The following is an 18,269-nucleotide window of genomic DNA, read 5'->3' as shown; positions in this document are numbered from 1 at the left end:
GCAAGTCAGATATGTCAATACATTACTAGAGTGTGTTTCTCCTTCAGTTTGCTCATAAGAGTGTTATGAGTCTCATGGTTGCTTTTCTGGTCTTTACTGTCTGTGAGAAATTGGTAGCTCATCCTCCTCTTCAATGCTCTCATTCTATGACTGTTGAACATCAACGGAAAATAGCAGCTTCAGCAAAAAGGCCAGTGCTTTGTAATTCTACAGACTAACATCAAAACCACTAGTGTTTTAGACACAGTGGCTGAAAACTCTATCCTATGGTACTGTAGGTGCTGGAAATATCTGGGTGTAACACCAGTTATCCTCAGCAAAAACAAAAATATACACCACTATTCAACAAAACAGACAAAGAAATGTACATGATTCTACTTACTGGCTAACTGGCTACATTAAAAAAAGTATGTTGCCCTACATAAGTGATACATTACAGTCCATTTCTTTATGACATAAAATATTCAGTGCAAATGCTCCCAAGTATTTTGTGATTCTTATTATATTGGTGGGGTCTTGTGAGGTCAAAGTTCAAGGTTACTACTTTCTTTCCTCTGTGAACATAATACCCTTGGTCAATACAACCAGCTGGCATTGTTCAACTCTGCCCAGTGTATTTCTTCCCCATCCTTTCCTACATGCTCTTTAAAAAGCAATGGGCATTTTGCCAATGTACTTCCCGCATCGTCACTAACAATCCCACCTCGCCCCACACACACGCATGCACACACATGAATACACAGTACAGTGCAACACACCTCTGGGGGGTGCCCAAAAGTTTCCGGTCCGGAAGGCCGGACACAGAAACTCAGGAAATAATTGGGTGTCAGTGAGGTCCTTGGGCCCGTCTCAGTCACATTTCCCCGTCCTGGGCCTTTGCGTATTGAGCGGTTGTTGCGTCGGGTGTTTTACAGGCCACAGAAACAACTCTCCATCTGGTTCCCCCTCTTCCTTTGTTGACAAGGAAGTGAGCTGGCATCACTATGTCCCAGGATGGAGGTGTTGTTGATGCACGAAGGGGGATGGCATTGATTTATTCATACACTCTGAGTGTTAGTCACTGTTAAAAGACCTTGAGCGCTTTGAGGATTGTTTTGTGTTACAGGTTTTCATACGAAGATACTCTTCTTGATAGCCACTTTAGTAAGTGACTGCATGATGGACAACGTCATATAATACCACTAAAAATTCTAGTATATTTGAAATGATCAGACAGAGGAAAAGAAGAAGAAGAAGAGATGAAAAGAATGTGCCTTTTATGTAACATTACATCAGGGAATTTGGTAAAGAATGGTGACCTGTGTTAGAACAATCTGGTCGGATTTTAAGTGTGTTTGCCAACCAGTCTTGAACGCTACCTTGCTGTAATCTCTTCACAAGCACACTCTACATCTGGGAAACACAAACTTTGAAGGAAGTACTGCAGTGTGAAAGACCAAGGCTGGTTTCAGGACTTCTTGCATAATCTGACTCTCGAAATGAATAGTACACAGACACAAACCCATGCAGTCTATAAACCCTACAGGTCTCTGGGATTTCAATATTAGGCTTCTTCTATTAAACTTACAGAAGGAAGAGATTAGAGGTTTGGGTGGGATAAGTCCTGCATCATATAAACAAAATATTTTTTAAAAACGTCAAAGATATTTTTGACTCTTCTTGCATCAAATGGCAAGATAATGTGTTAGCTTTGGCCCATGGTGGCCGGCTGTGCTATGTCATTCAACATATCTGTGTAAAATTTCAGCAGCTCATCACACCAAGGGTTCATTTTCCACTTGGCTTTTAACATCTAGTGGATGTCATAGTCTTTTAGTATTCTTACATGTAAATGTAGTTGATTCATCCTACAATTTCATACAAATAGTTGAAAATTAAAAGTCCAGCTGGATAGGATGCACTAACTGCATACCATAATACTAAATCATGGTCTCTAGGGAACATCACTAAACTTAGCTTCATGATGTCTTTGAAACTGAAAACCTTGAGTGCAAAAATTCCTACTTCTGTGTATGACCGACTTTTATTTATGTCTCTTATAGAAATGTGATTTTTATATGTTGCAGTCAGCATATCCAGATGTGAATGTTTTAAGTTGATAATGTATGAAACCTACTTCTATATAACCTTATGAATAGCTTTAAGACAGTTAAGACAGTAAATCCAAGTAGATCCAAAGGTCAAACAGTCATGTGTTAACTCTTTTATGAGAAATAAAAACTGTTCTCTGAGCATTGCAGTGGAAGTCTCTAGGTGTCCAATAACAACATGCAGCCAGTTTATGTTTCTGCTTCAGCTCATAGTGTGGTTTTGGTGCAAGCTTCCAGATCCTATCAGTAGGGTAGAAGTCAACAAACTGGAAGGAGGCTATATTATCTCAGTAGAACAAACATCTCCCGATCTCTGATCCTCATTGAATCTCTGTCTTAAAATTCTCCAACCATACAAAATCATCACTGTTGACCTTGTGGTAAAATGTGTGAAGTCTAAGTGCTGTGAAACTGAAGACACGAGACACTATGATCCTTCTTTACCTGTGGTTATTGCAAAATGAGCATGAAGGCATACACAACCAAGAAACAAGTATCTATACTGTAGCTCCCTTTTTGAGCTGACTAACAGACAACATTGGCTCTGAATCATCCCTTTGATTCCCATAACAGAGAATAACTGAGACTAGTCAAAGACCAAATGCCAATTTTCACTGTCCTGAGGCATCTCTCAAATTGCAATTATTTCAATGCTGAGGGCATTCACACTGTAATGTCTTTTTGAAAATTAGACTAGCTTCATATTCCCCCATGTCCACACTTGCACTGTGATGTTTGACATGTAGTGTATGGCTTGCTCCTCTTGCTAGTCATGGATCTAATCCTTGCAAAACAAACATAATGTGAAATGTGCCTTACAGAGCTGGCACTCTATGACTCAAAGGTCACAATGTCACAAAGCTGTGACTTGACCAACTTTCTGTGGCTGCACACTTAGATGTTATTTCAGACACATTTTGCAGGTCATTAAAACTTTCAAAGGAATATAATTTTGCTAGTGGTCAAATGAAATATTTATGAATCATGAAATAAAACTTTCTAATAAGTCCCTGAAAAGGGGCAGTACATGTAGTTATCCTCACCTTTTGCAATCTGTCAACATCATGTATGTGGGGGCCAGACTTCATGTGGATAATTTGTCCCCATCTGATCGCTAAAGTTTTCATAATAATTTCACATTGGCATTTCCAGTTAAATGGTAAATAACAATGGTTTCAGTTTCCATTGTAATTCACTTGCTGGATCAAACTTGGGAGTGAGGAACTTGAAGACATAAAAGAGGGTTGATTTATGTTGTGCCTGGAATCCCACAGTAACAGGAGACATTCAGTTTTCCACCAGCTTCAGCACATTTTCAAAGTGAGCCCTTTCTTTAGTTTGGTTCAGTAACCATCATCAGTTAAGGCCTCACCAGTGAACATTTATGAGGGCGAAGGTTCTTTAACACCACCCATTTTAGTGAAACATTGATGGCGGAATTGCAAAGACATACGCTTCCATTGCAGAAACTGTACATCAGTGTTTCACATGCCATCAGACTGAGGGGCAATAACATCACATTGGTATTTCACAAAGTAATAGAAATATCAATGTGTCGGAATCTAATTTCATATTTCTCTAAATGCAGGTAAAAAGTTAAGTATGGACAAGTCTCTGAAATGAATTCTTCACTCAGGGTGGAACCAGGAAAGTTATTCTGCTGAATCCTTTCAGGCAGTGGTGTTCATTATTAGCCCGTGCCAACAACAACTGACTGTTTTGCACACGCTAATCTCGTGTTTTTTTTGGCAGATCAGGAAATGTCAACAGCCTGGCTCCATTGGCTCCACGCGTATTAAAATTCACCCACATTCCAATCATTAACCGATCATATAAACTGTTGAGGTAACTTTCAAACAAGCACATATGATGTGTAATTCACTCTGTGTACAAATTATCAATCTTTTTTTGGTTTTTCAGCGTTGTTATTATGACTAGGTTTGCATATTAGCATTTTGCTCCTTTTGCAGTGTGGTTCACTTGTCTGACAGCACGACCTTGAAGTGTGTGTGCATAGTGAGCAATACCAGGTGTCAGTATGATTAAAAAAAAGTTAATATGCAATACAAATTTTGCACATGAAATGCTGACACTCAATGAGGACTACAGCTTCAGATGATGTCTACAGAAAAACAGCACACATCTATAGGCAGACTATCTTATTGAGTAACAGCTGTTTTCATAGGGGTGCCCTGCATTACAATTAAATTTTGAATGATGTTACTCTAAGCAAAATACTGTATCTGCAATGTCTGTGCAATCTGAAAATATACGTTTAACAGGTGACAAAAATGTCTAACTTGTGCAAATTAAAAAACAAAACATTATATATCCAAATAAAGTGAATAAATGCAGTCTCTGGTGATGTAGTTTTTACTTTTTACATATCACTTCAGTTTTAGGGTGGCTGTAGAGCAGGTTGTTCATTATTCATTGGTGGTTCAATCCATGTCTCCCTGTATGAATGGGTGAACAAGAGGCAAACTTTAAAGCTCTTTGGATAAAAGTGCCTCATGAATGCCAGTCCATTAACGAGACATGACTGGATAAATGGTCATTCTGAGGAATGTTATAGCCTGTGGAACTTGTTCCCTTCCAAACATGCTCAAGAAAATCAACTGCAAAAAATTGGCAATATAGCAAAGCAAGAAAAACCACAAGCTACAGTACTCTGAAGATGATATACAGCCTCTGTAAAACAAAAGACTAAAAATGCGTTAATATAATGCAATGATTGCAAAACACTTTTATTAAATGTTTATTTTACATGAAATATACAGTTGTTTGGAATTCATATACAAACTTTTACAAACATGAATAATTTAATCATAAAAAAGACAACTAAAACATAACCATACTGGAGTTTTATACAATGGAGCAACATTAAAAGGAAACTGTGGGACAATGGGTTAAAGCAACCTAACCTGCTCTTAGTTAATAATCTAGAGACATGCTTGAAATTCAGTCTAGACCAAGTACCATGGCTGCATAATAATGCTGCACTAACACATCCAGGGAAACCAGTGAAAATGACAGAGAGGAATATACATAAAACAGGTGGCTTTGTGACAAAATACAAAAAAAAGAGAGAAAAATAAAAACACCCAGTGTGAAAAAATGTCACCTTTTCAGTGAGTCATTGCAAAGTACATTCAACAGATGTTATATTGTACAATACGTACTGAATATCCTCTGCTTTGCAGTGGATTTAAGGCATTTTTACTTACTAGCAGTCATCTATAAGGCAGAGTTAGGATGGTTTGGTCCATATGTTCACAAAAAACTACAAATATGGAGACTATATTTACAGTATGTTTAACTTGAACTGAATTTGGCTTAAATTCAGAGACTGGTTTGAAATTCATGTCATGCATGACACTGCAATCACTGCCATCTTACTATTCAAAGTAACACTGTTTCAAGTTTTTGTGTGCAAGTTAACATGTGCAAAAGGCAGTGGCTGAGCAGGGATTTGTCAAAATAAGACTGTTAAAAGCAATGGACATGAAATTTAATTCCCTCCAGTTTACAGTTTCGTTCTGACATGCAACAAGGAGGAAAATGCCATACAAGAACTGAAAGTCTCTTGTCTCATGACTGGAGCATACGTCAAGAGAGCATTGATCTGTTGCATGTTAACCTTGGGCTGGCTGTCATAAGCGGTACTTCAGTCATTCATGCCAGTGCAAGCCCCCAAAGGCAAACACGAGTAGCAAGGCCATGTCCTGAGCAGAGCTGTGTTTGTGGCTACTGGTGGGCTTTGAGCCAATATTTACATGGCAAATACAATGAAGTTAAAGGGTGCTAAAAGAGACAAAAAGTGAGAATATTGTTGCTATGAAAATTTTGTTCCCATTATGCATTGCCATGGTAGAGGGCCAAAAAGCCAGAGGTTGACAGTTGACATGCTGTCAGCAGCAAAACACAACAATAAAGTATGTGTTCACAAAACCAGTTTGAGTGTATACTGAGAGGTGTCTATGTCACAGTGGGAGGATCATTGCAAAGCAGATTTTTTTTTTTCAAAGCAGTCAGAAAGACTGGGAACAGAGTTATACAAAAAAGGACAAAATATCTCCGTTTTGAATTTCTCTTTGGCTGGATATTCATATTTTGCCATAAATGCTTCTCTGTTTATAAAAGTAAATGACTTTCTTTCCAAGTTTCCTTTCAGTTAGTTGTGGGTCTCCAAATGTCGCCTATGCATCACTGATGACCTCTAGTGCAGTCACAATTCTATTGCTTACAGTCAAAACAAACAGCAATCTCAGACACAACAAGTTATCAAGGACTTCACAAAAGAAAAAATTGAAATACCAAAAGAAAAAAAGAGGGAGAATTGTCTCTAAACCCCCTTCATTTTCTTTAAAGACAATGTTTGGCTCAGGTTTTAAAAGACAATCTGCACTGGAATGGACTTTGAACTGTCCTCAGTTGGTGGAATTGTGCAATGGGAGACATATAAACCCATGTAGCCATTGAATAAAAAGCTACCATGTCCTTCATTTTAATAAATATTATAAAAACACCAATATGGTGAATATGTATAGAAGAAACAATGTGAAATCAAAGTAATTTTCACATATAATTTCTTATCAGCCTATGAGTGGAAAACAAGCACTCAAGGAAAATAGTTATTGGTTTGGGCATATTACAACGAATGCGTATAATTTCTAAAACTGTATAAAAGGCATAAATAGAGCAGATGTTAAATACTCCATATTCATCAAGATCTAGATCATTTGTTCCAAGAGTTTATAGGAAGCTCAGCTCTTAAAATTGCAAAATTGCCAAAATTATGTGGCTTTTCATTTCTCCACTAAGAACAGAACATTCATTTAATATTTGATCTTGGCTTTGCAGTCTTTCATCATCAGACCCCCAACAGTGCAATGGGACTTCTGATATCCTTTAAAATGGTTCACATTAGAATGCATATACTTCAATAATAACACAGTCAACAACAGTAGATCAATGTGTGTTGACTACACAGTTCAAAACCCTGTTATCTCAAGATTCTGTATTCTCTTCTTTAGCGTACTCCTCTACAAGTTTCTCATAAGAGTGGTTGTGTTCTGAACCGTCACTGGTGAACACAGACCCTTCAGATTCAGAGCTTTGCTCCTCCTTGGAGTTTGTTTCAATGTTTTCATCACATGTAGTGATAGATAGTTTTGCTTTAGAATCATCATCGTCGTCGTCATCATCATCATCCTCTTCCTCTAGGTTATTGCTAAGAAAGTTCTCCTCATCAATGAAAGTAATATTTGCATTTTGGAATGTTAGGGAATGGTAATCTTTGGAGTCCCATGTCCTTCGACCACCTCCTCCACATTCTCCCACTCCTCCGTTCTCTAGGTCGACATCCTTGTCAAGCTGGTTCTCATACATTTGGTCCTGGTCAAGTTCTAGGTCTCCCTCTACATGGTCCTCTGTTAGCAGCAAGCCATTGTCTGTGCCCAGGAGGTAGTTCTTTGACTTTGAAAATGCAACAGTGACGCGGTCACTGAAACTATAGCGTCTCTTTTGGCGTGGTGAGCGGTCCAGACTGAGGATGGTGTGGCCGTTAAAGATGGGAGCATCATTGCAACTCTTGGAACGACCCACCTCTTTGGATTTACTGACTGTATTGCCAGAGCTGCCATTGTTTCTGCCGTCTTTTTTAGTGCCAATCTGCTTTATCAAGTCATTGTAGCCTTCCTGCTTCTTGGACAGGAAGCTAAAGATGTTGACATCGTTGGGAGTGGGGGGCAAACGAAGGGAAGCCTTGTGAGACTCTTTGTAATGCCGTAGCTCATCCAGAGATAGTTTGCGCAGCTTGCGCCGTTTCTTCAGTGCCTTGTGGGCTTCAATCACCATACGCACTTTCCAGTTGAAGAACAAAGAAAGCCAGGCCAACCCCAGATAAATCCACACTTCCACAAAGTAACGGTACAGAGTGGGGTATTCTTTATTTGGCTCCACACCTGCGAGGACAAATAAAAGGATAACAGTATAATTAAACCAGACCAGAACTTCCAACCCACATGATTTGACAACAAAAAGATGAACCATAGTCCTCCTGTTATGTACTTTGCATTGTACGTTATTGCTCAACTGTCTCAGAAATGTGATGCGTATAATGTAAACGGGTATTTATGCTTTAACTACAGGTTGTCTGGCCACATAAAATAAGAGTATTTGTTTCCAAGCTTACCTGCAACCAAGTCCCCAAAACCAATTGTAGTCAAGGTGACAAATGAGAAGTATAAGCCTTCAATGTATGTCCAACCCTCTTGGGACATAAATACAAAAGGTGGAAGGACTAAATGGACCAGCACACCCCAGAGAAGAAAAATAGCTGTGCAGGTAAATTGAGCCTTTCTCTGGAAAAGAAAAAAAAAAAAAACGTTACTTCAGGTGAGGGGTTTTGTAATACTACAGAGAGATGCAAATGCTTTTCCCAGACATGGAAAAAAGCCCATATCATCTTACCAGTGAAAATCCTTTCTTGGTTAGATACTGGCCCAGGTGCTTGGCTCTGCCACCAAAGAACTTTCCTAGTTCACTGATCCAGGTAAGACACAAAGGCACTCCAAACAGACCATAGAAGATGCAAAATACACGGCCTGCTGACGTTTTAGGGGCAATGTTCCCATATCCTTTAAAAGTGAAAACAGAGTGGTGGGTTAAATGAATAGCTGAAACAACCATTTAATGCGCCAAACCACCTTATTAGGCAACTAAATAAATTAGCAAGACTAACTCTGAGAGACTTGAAAAGGCTAGTGAAAGGTTTAGCAAATAAAAACCCTATTTTAATTACTCACACTTCAAAAGAGCAGCAAAACAGTTGACTTCATAAAAGTTTATCCCAGTGAAACAGAGTTCAAACTGTTTATGAAAAGTCTACCTGACAGCTCAGTTCTAACATAGTTAACAACACTCTCCCTTAAACATTCAGAAAAAAGACTGACATCTAAAAAAAATAAATAAAAAAAAATCTCAAAAAACTGCATATTTTCCCATCAGAACTAGATCTGCCACTGCTAAACCTCCTCAAAGTACTTACCGATAGTAGTGATAACAGTGGCGGCGAAGATAACAGCATTTGGCCAGTTCCAGTTGTTGAAGGTCTTGCTGCCAGTTATGGTGACCCCCTGGCCGGCAGCCTCAGACACAACCTGAAGACAAAGAAGATTGAAGAACACAACTGAGCACAGGCTGGAATTCACCTTAAAGAGAAATTAATATAGAATTGAATGAATGCTAAACAAATTGATGATATCAGTTCAACAGTTATAAAAGAGTCCAATCTGGCTGAGCAGAAGCACGACAGGAAGTTTGTCATGTGTAAGCTCCATTTCTTCTACGGCATCCTTCCTGTGATATGTTGATGGTATCTCCAGTTCTACTGATGAGCTGAAACGACACTCAGGCACCCAAGAGAATCGCCTTCAACCCCAGGGCTTTATAGTTCCAACCACTGCTTACTTTGGTAGGGAAACAGGAAGGCAAGTGCTGCATCCATAAACAGCTATTTCATAATCGCATGACGATGGATGGATTAAAAAGGACCAGGTGGTTCTTCAGTGGTTGCTCTTTCTTATGTTTGCACTGAATGTGTACAACACAAAGAATTGTTCAGGAAAGAAGGTATTTTGTGCTTAATCTACAGGCTATATTTGTTTTTCTGTGCACCTTAAGCATGGGATGCATTAGCTCACTCTTGCAAGGAAGCGTTGGTGTTGAAATCCAGAGGAGAAAGAAAATGCTTAATCAATCATTTCCAACCATATGTGTGCTTGGGCAGCCACAACAGAAACTGAATTCCCCCTCTTGGGTATTCGCAAACACCCGGCAATGTGTGCTGGGACAATGCGTTCCCCCCCACCAAAGTTCTTCTTTCTTAAAATGCGCTTGAAGGGGGAAATGTGCAGGGGTTGGCAAAATTCACTTGAGCCCTTAAGTACTGGAAGATGCTTGGTTCCTTAATAATAACAGGTTTGTGACAGTTCTGCTCTGTAATTACCAGCACAAGGGGAGGCTATTCTTTTGTCTGCTGAAACAACACAGTGCCTCCGTTGGGCTTTAAGATGACAGCAGTGATGACCAAGTTTGTTCGAACCATGACTAGAAATTAAAGAGGCAAAACCTCACTCAAGTGGACGACTGTCCTGCTTACGCACTTTCACATTTGCCAGTACTCCTGACAGGCCACAGCATCTGTAATGACTGGCTACATTTACATGCATGGGGGACCTTGTTATTGGCCATATTCAGGCTAAAATGGCTCATGCTGATTAAGCTTGATTACAGGAACCTTGATATCCAACAATTGCATATACCTACTGACATGAGGAACATTAGACAAAATTTACCTGTAATGCCAAACAAGTTTGAACAAATGGGGGGAAAAAACAATAGAGACACCACAACAGTCTGTAACCAAAACCAGGTTACTTTGGTAACTGGATAAAGTACAGAAAATGTGTGTTCTCCCCTCAAATCCGCCCATTGAAAAAAGGGTTAAGAGCATCACATGTACTGCAGGTTTCCAGAGCGACAACCAACAAACAATGTGGGTTGCACTAATGGAAAGTGATAAGGCATTTGCAAAAACACAGCTGCAAAAGCAGGTACTCAAAAATTCATGTGACAGACAACTTGGTAAATTCCCCAGCCCTCTTCCTCAGTTGTGGTCAGTATTAAATATGAAAGATCACCTTAATAGCTAAGACTGCTTAACAGTTTGAGGTGTTGTGGTCTATGTGTACGTGTGTTCAGCTCTGCACCTTCTTCTAGCCTAATGAGGGTGATTTGCACATGTTCAATCTGTCTGCCAGATAAAATGTGCTGAAGTCTGAGACATAGAAAACGCTGATTCACAGGAATACAATGAGGGCAGAGTGCAAGCTAAATCATGAGAGTCAGCCAAATAGAGGACAAGGAATATAACCTTTAAACTAAGGTTTTAGAGGTCAACATGTTCACTTGTTAATGCAAGTCTTTAAACATCCTGTGTTGCTACCATTTAACTGTATTGACCACCACATACTCAAGCTAGGAAGGAGAAACAGTTTTATTCCTGGGTACACAAAGCACCAACTAGTGAAAAGATGGTCTCCATGCACTGACTGAACAGGCTTTGCAATGCACAAGGTCCTTAAAAGGTTAAAGGGTCAGCCATAGGTCAACTCATGTTCGCCCGAGGTCAAAAATGACCCTGAGAACAAGGAAAAAAGCACAAGCACCGGGGGAGGAAGATAAATAGACACTTTGTGCCAAACTGACACCAAACCAGCTCAAGAGGATGTTGTTAAACTGGTTTGCCTTTTTTTTTTTAGGGGCTTCTTCACAAGCCTGACTGTTGGAGAACTGGCTTTCAAAACATGGCTACCAACATGGATGTACTTCTGCTAGACAATTTACAAAAAAAAATGTACTGCATGAAATGGAATATTATAGAAAAGGTAATTAGTCCATAACACGGTACAGTATTGGGAAAAAAATAAACAAGACTCCAGGAAACACAAAAACATTTTCTCTTCTGTAAATGCTGAATTTAGTTCTGGAAAATAAAAAATGAAAAAACATTACATATTCCAGCAATCATGGTAAATTAATTTTGTGGTTATAAATCTATCCAGATGATATTCAGCAAAATGGCATTTTGCCAAGTCGCACACCCAGCGCATGGAATAAGGAGAGAAAAATATCTGCTGATGAACTTAACACTGACTTGCATTTGCACATTTTATAGGAGGAGTAGAAGATCAATATATGTGCCTTTGCAAAAGTTAACATTTTATTAATATTTAACAATGGAGCTGTTTGCAGTTGACTCATCACTGCCCTCAATGAAAATCCAAACCACTTACACCAGAGCAGTATCATTTTAGGCTATAGCTGGTATAGACACAACAGAATGCCACCAAGGCTTTAAAAATACACATTTTATGCTACTAATTCTATGCTGTCATCTGCAAGTTGAAGTAAACAAAAAACAACAATGGAGTAAAGGAGAATGCCAAACAGGATTAATCATTCAAATTTCTGCAAGATCTTTAAAAGTGTTCTATTGGATGCACACAAATAATTACAGCAATAATTATTGACTAACTGATTATTGTTAGCAGCTTTATATCCAAAATGAAAGATTGCACTGTTTATTTTTTTAAACTACACCGCAGACAAAGTTGTGAAAAAAGCTTGGCATGAGATTTGCTGACTTACACTGATATTGCAGTATGGTGCCATAAAAAGTAGCCAAACCGTATCCCATGACCAAAATTGAGGCTGGCCCACACACAGAGTAAAGGATTCATTTACTTTTCTAAAACTGAAAATATTGCCAAACTGCAGGCTTAGCAGCCTGCCACTGCCACACTCTGATAACCAAAGAACAGTAAAAGCCACAATGACAAACTCCAACTGTTATCAGGACAGCTGGCAGTCCAGCACACCACTCCAGTTCCTAGGTATTTTTCCACTTTGAGCGTATGAACATAGCACAGCCAAGGAGCACAGGGAGCAGCTGCTTGTGGGCAGGATTGACCCGAATTACAAACAATGAAGTCACTCAAGTCATTGTAGCCTTCCTGCTTCTTGGACAGGAAGCTGAAGATGTTGACGCTGTTGGGAGTCACTCTTCCATATCATTATGTATTGACTCCTGATCGGAGTTGGATGGGTTTTACAGAGGCGGACCTTACCATTAGACAAAGTAGGCCACTGCCTAGGGGCCCCCAACTAAAAGGGGCCCCAAACTGCTATAGATTTATTATGATGTTTAGATATGAAACATAAAATGTTGCTATTCTAACTCAATGTCCCCCCGAAATTACTTACAAAAGGCCACCAAAACACATTAAAAAAATACCTTGTCAATGTGCAACCTCCCCCTTCCACACTCTACAGTTTAATGAACTATTCCATCACTAGAGGAGTTGCTGCAAATTACATTACTATATAAGCAACATTTGAATGTTAATTAGAATGTTATATAGGCCAAATGCTGGGTAGTTTAATCTATAATATTTTATCAATTCATACATGGACTGATTTTCAACATATGTAGAAAAGTAACCACTTGTCACATACATTTATCTGACAGCTTGTTACTGGTTACTTTACAGATGAAGATTCTACACACAAAATATATAATCAACATATGATCAAATATGATGCTTTATTATAGATTAAACTATCCAGCAGTGTATAAAGCAGTTAAAATGAGCTCCAACTTGAACAGACATTAAGTAAATGTAAGTACATTGAGCTAATAATACTTATGCACTTTTACCTGAGTATACTTTTGAATGCAGGACTTTTACTTTTAACAAACTATGTTTAGTGTGGTATTAATAATTTTAAGTTTTGAGTAGGCTACTTCTTCTACCACCACCAATACCAACATTCTCAGTTAGGCAACGGGTGACAATAAAGCATGAAGGAGGCCACATGACTGAGTTTGCCTAAGGCCCTCAAATCATTAAATCCGCCCCTGGGTTTGCAAACAATGCATCCAAGAAACAATACTGAGATTTTACTGTCTGCACCAATCAAAGATCTGCCACAGAGCGTGGGGGAGAAAACTTTGCAAGAAATGGAAAATCTGAAGAGGTGTGGGACGCAGTTTGTGCCATTTATCCCAAAGCATCAGCCAATCATATCTTTACAAAATAAAAGAAGAATCTGATGTTGATTAAGACAAACGTACAGGCCACCATATCCAATTTACTGCTTTTTCTGGATTTGATAAAGACATTAAAAGGGGCAAGCTAAAATTCCCAGACAGTGAAAGGATTCTAACATCTGTTCAGCAGAGCATTATACCATTAACAGATTTGTGGTGTGGCTGCTTTAAACTAGGCTCTTAATATTGCATGAGATAGTGAGGCTTGCTTCATTAACACCACAGATGGTATTTTTCTTTATTCTTTTATTTCTTTGCATGAGTTAACATTTACATAAATTAAACTCTAGCACATCGGTGACGGAGTGCTAGTTTAGAGTTCAATTGAAGTTTAATTTGAGCTTGTTGCAGGTTCATTGCTAATCAGAGCTACCCTGCTGAACAGTGTATATTGGTATGCTGACACTCTCAATTTGTCTTGAGAATGTGCTTGGGTCTGAAGTAAAAATAAATTAGGCGTCCAAGGCCATAAAGACATTTCTGTCTCTTTAATTGCCTACACCTAAACTCATGACATTCAGATCCATTGCCACCTTCCAGGACTTCAGTGTAATTTCATTCTTTTTACAATTTTTAAAAAGAGGAAGAAAGACATTGCTATTTCAAGCCAGTGGCCCCTTGACAGCACCCTAGGCACATGACAAAGTTAGCTAGCGCTGAAAACAGTGTGCTACTTCATTTATCTGCTTTTTCATTCTGACCAGGGGCCATGTTTCACTTTCAGCATGTGACAGCAATGTATTGATAAACACATTGGCAGAGTTTGCAACTTCTGATTTGGCTACACAAACGTGATCTTCAGGTCATGTGCAACAGGACAACCCGAGCAATTTTTGCAGTCATGCAAAAGAGAGAAATTTAAAAAAAAAAAAAAAAAAAGGCTGCCTGCAAAATCAAAAGTCAAAAAGCAACATGTTCAAAAGGAAGCTTTAGAGTCTGCATCACTAGTTGCAGTTGATTCATTACAGGCAACTCTTGACCCTAATATTCTAGGCTGGGAAAAAAGGCAAAATGATTGTCAAATATTATAAACATCTGTTTTTCCCTTAAGAGAAAACTATAACACATGGCTATTGACTTTCTTTACAGAATTTGATTTGAATATTTTCCTCCATATATTAATTTGTCACTGACACACAGTACTTTCTGTAAGTCTAATGACATCTCATGCTATGTGCTGTATGTGTGTTGCTGTATGTGAGCTCAAGATACTACATAGCATTATGTTATGGAAAAACATGGTTTTTAGATGATTTGATAAAGTAAACTGGTTATATTTATTATTATCTGGTGTAATTTAATGTTTAAACTACATGGCATTTTGCTTTATATGCATTACATTGGTTTAGAATGACATGCCAAAGTTACATGTCTCATTTGAAAGGGTCTTTCTGCAAGATTCTGATCGTTTTATTGGTTCAGAGACATTAATCGTTATCTGAAGCGTAATCAGGGCGGCACGGTGGTGCAGTGGTTAGTACTGTTGAACCCTCTGGCCGGCCAGGGCCCTTCTGTGTGGGTTCTCTCTGGGTACTGCGGCTTCCTCCCACAGACCAAAAACATGCAGGTTAGGTTAACTGGTGACTCCAAATTTCCTATAGGTGTGAATGTGAGGGTGAATGGTTGTCTGTCTCTATGCTAGATGTTAGCCCTGTGATTGACTGGCGACCTCTCCAGGTTGTACCCCGCCTCTCGCCCAAAGTCAGCTGAGATTGGCATCAGCTTCCCTGTGACCCTCTGGAGGATAAGCGGTAAAGAAAATGGATGGATGGATGAAGCGTAATCTTTGCAACAACTTTTCCAATGGTAAAGATACAATTTGACTTTTTTCTCTCTAAAATGCATATAAATATTTTCTAAATGTAAACTTTTGGGCCCATAGCGGGGTTTAATTGGTAAGTTCCAAAGTCAAAAACTAACTAAATTATGGCACAATTGGCTTGACAGATATACATACATGCATTCAAGTATAGCTCAGAGTAGTATGTGCTGTACTAGAAACTTTGTGATGCATCTTCTTGAGTTAATGCTAAACACAGAACATGCTGCAACCTGGATGTTATGAATGTTGACTTCTTGCAGGAGAGAATATGGAGCAAGCCCCCCCCTGCTGAACTTTTATAACAGCTTCTCAAGAGCCAACATTGACGGGCCATAAAATCCAATCTGTAAACTGTGACCACTTCAAGCGTCCTATAGTTAATAGTAAACTCCTTGTTAATAAAACAGAGAGGACTGACTTTTACAAGAGTCGCTTTCTCTTATTAAGCCTGCTTATATATTTTAATTGTTAACAAGTTGAGCAAAGTTTCCACAATGGAAAACTAATAGAATCTTTGTTCCTAACACAAATGAAGTTGATAAAAGGGAACTCAAGGGTGATATACTGTTATGTACTGTATATCCGTTTTTATATACTGACTGCAGAGCCTCTGCAGCAGGTGTCTTGGCAAACACCAACAGAGGAAAAACACTGGTAGACTACACATCTGATGATAACAACAGAACAACACAACAGACTGTAACTGGAGAAAGAGTTAAGATGTCAAACATGAGATTTAAAAAAATAAATCTTTTTAAAGTGTCTTGAAAGCTCACCATTGGCATTATGTGGTGTTTGTTTTTATTTTCAGTTGACCAGCCTCCAGAAGTGAAACCAAAATCACCGCTCATTCAGCTGCGGAACAGCAGCAACAGCCAAAACCTAGATTTCCAAAATTTCTCAACCATAATACTCCTGAAGCAGATTTGGCTATTTCAGGGATTTGGCTGTTAGAGAGGTGCCATGAATGTAAGGGGGTTTTGGGGGGGGGAGGGTTTCATGGGCATATCCCTTTTAGTCCCCCAAACACAAAAAGGAGAAGCAGAAGGAAGCAGAAGGGGGGATGGTGGGGGATAATAAATCTCCCTAATACTGATGTGGGCCCAAAAAAGGGGCACAGGTTGAGACATGTTTCTGGTCATACTTGCAAATGCAAAAAAGGAAGAAAATCTGGCGCTGCAATAATGCTTCAAATCCTCATCTTGACAGAAAACGAAACCACTGTCAGTGTTGTTAGTGCAGAAAAGAAAAGGATTCCTCTGATATGGAACATTGCATATTCCAGTGCAAACACATAAATCAAGTCTTCTTTTCTGCACTCTAGTTATTTGGTGTGGAGGATTAGCCCGTGGCACTATAAGATCATATTGTCTTGTCATACTCACACATCTCAGACAAATGGAAAGAATCGAGGTCATAGAGCCCCGACATTTCAAGGAAGTGAACAAACAACATGTCATGAGGCGAACACCTGTGAAATCACAAGAGTGTTGACTTACTCTGTGTTCATTCAGTCAGTGCCGACGGTGAACACCACAGAGGTCAATGGCATCAACTTTACTACTTGTTGCAGAATTGCAATTTTGACAAAAAAAAAAAAAAAAATTGGCAATGGAACACCATGTACTACAGATTTTTAGGGGCTGAAGTTCCAGATTGTCCCTCCACACCCATAATCAAGATCGCTGCCCCAGACAGACTGTCAGGTTTACACCATAAAAGTGATTGAAGTAGGTAATAAAACACTTATCATCATTAGGCGAGGACACAAGGACCCCACCACAGATAACATCAGATAATATCATGGAATTGCTTAAATTTGTTTATGTAACAACTTTAGGCCCTCAGGCTGGTAAACTAGGCAGTAAGTGTGTTGACCCACAAAGATGAGCCATGGCCTGACAACATCTCATACCAGCTGATGCTCATTAAGCCCTCATGTGTCATTTCTTGCAAGTCACAGAAAACTGCGGCGCAATACAACATGTAAACACTTTGAAATCATCTTAAGCATTTCAGAAATTCAAAAAGAAAAGAGTTGGAGAGCTGACAGAGAACTAATATTTTTGTGACCATACCTCTAAAATTTTGTCCAAATCATCTTCCGTCAGACAGGGATAGTCCTTTAGTATTTTAACCTTCTGGGAACTATAATTCTGTGCAGCCAGCTTCCAATTGGGTTCCTCCAGGACTTGAAAAATTGCTGCCCCAATGGACAGGTAAAAAATAATGGCAGAAGTCAACAAGGGGCCTTTATCTACCATACTTATGTGCAATGACTCAACTTGGAGAGCGCGGGACAGGGGAAAAAGAGAGAAAGGTGGGGGTAGACAACAACAGGACCCGAGGTTATGCGGGAGTCATTCTCTGCAAGTATTTTGGTTTACAAAATGTTTCTTCTTCCGCGCAAGGGCTCTGCAAAAATGGATGAAACGTGCCGCAGATGACAGCATTGGGCTCGAGACATAACAGGATAAAAGTAGTCATAAAGCGGAGCTTTGCGCGCGTGGAACCGCAGCCGCACCAGAGTTCTCTCCACGTGCGCAGCCAGAGAAATAGTGCTGCTAAAATACTGAGAGTGAGAGCAGGAGTGGAGAGGAGCAGCGAAGATCCGCCCAGAACAAACCCCCCGAAAGAAAGCAAGGAGGAGGAGGAGGAGGAGGAGGAGGGTAAGGAGGGG

At 39.4% G+C, this 18,269-nt stretch overlaps 1 protein-coding gene across 1 annotated transcript; it reads right to left on the bottom strand.

The window, feature by feature from the left end:
• Window positions 1-4,813: 4,813 nt before the first annotated feature.
• kcnk5a (potassium channel, subfamily K, member 5a) lies at window positions 4,814-18,218 on the bottom strand. Its single transcript, XM_042389232.1, has 5 exons — window positions 17,668-18,218; window positions 9,142-9,253; window positions 8,565-8,731; window positions 8,287-8,455; window positions 4,814-8,056 (listed from the first exon to the last, which is right to left on the bottom strand). The coding sequence occupies exons 1-5, from the start codon at window positions 17,851-17,853 to the stop codon at window positions 7,101-7,103; spliced, it is 1,590 nt and encodes a 529-aa protein (XP_042245166.1). The 5' UTR covers window positions 17,854-18,218; the 3' UTR covers window positions 4,814-7,100.
• Between the last annotated feature and the right edge of the window lie 51 nt (window positions 18,219-18,269).

Source organism: Thunnus maccoyii, chromosome 16, assembly GCF_910596095.1.
Source record: "Thunnus maccoyii chromosome 16, fThuMac1.1, whole genome shotgun sequence".
NCBI classification, from domain to species: Eukaryota; Metazoa; Chordata; class Actinopteri; order Scombriformes; family Scombridae; genus Thunnus; species Thunnus maccoyii.
This window is presented reverse-complemented; position numbering and strand designations above follow the sequence as displayed.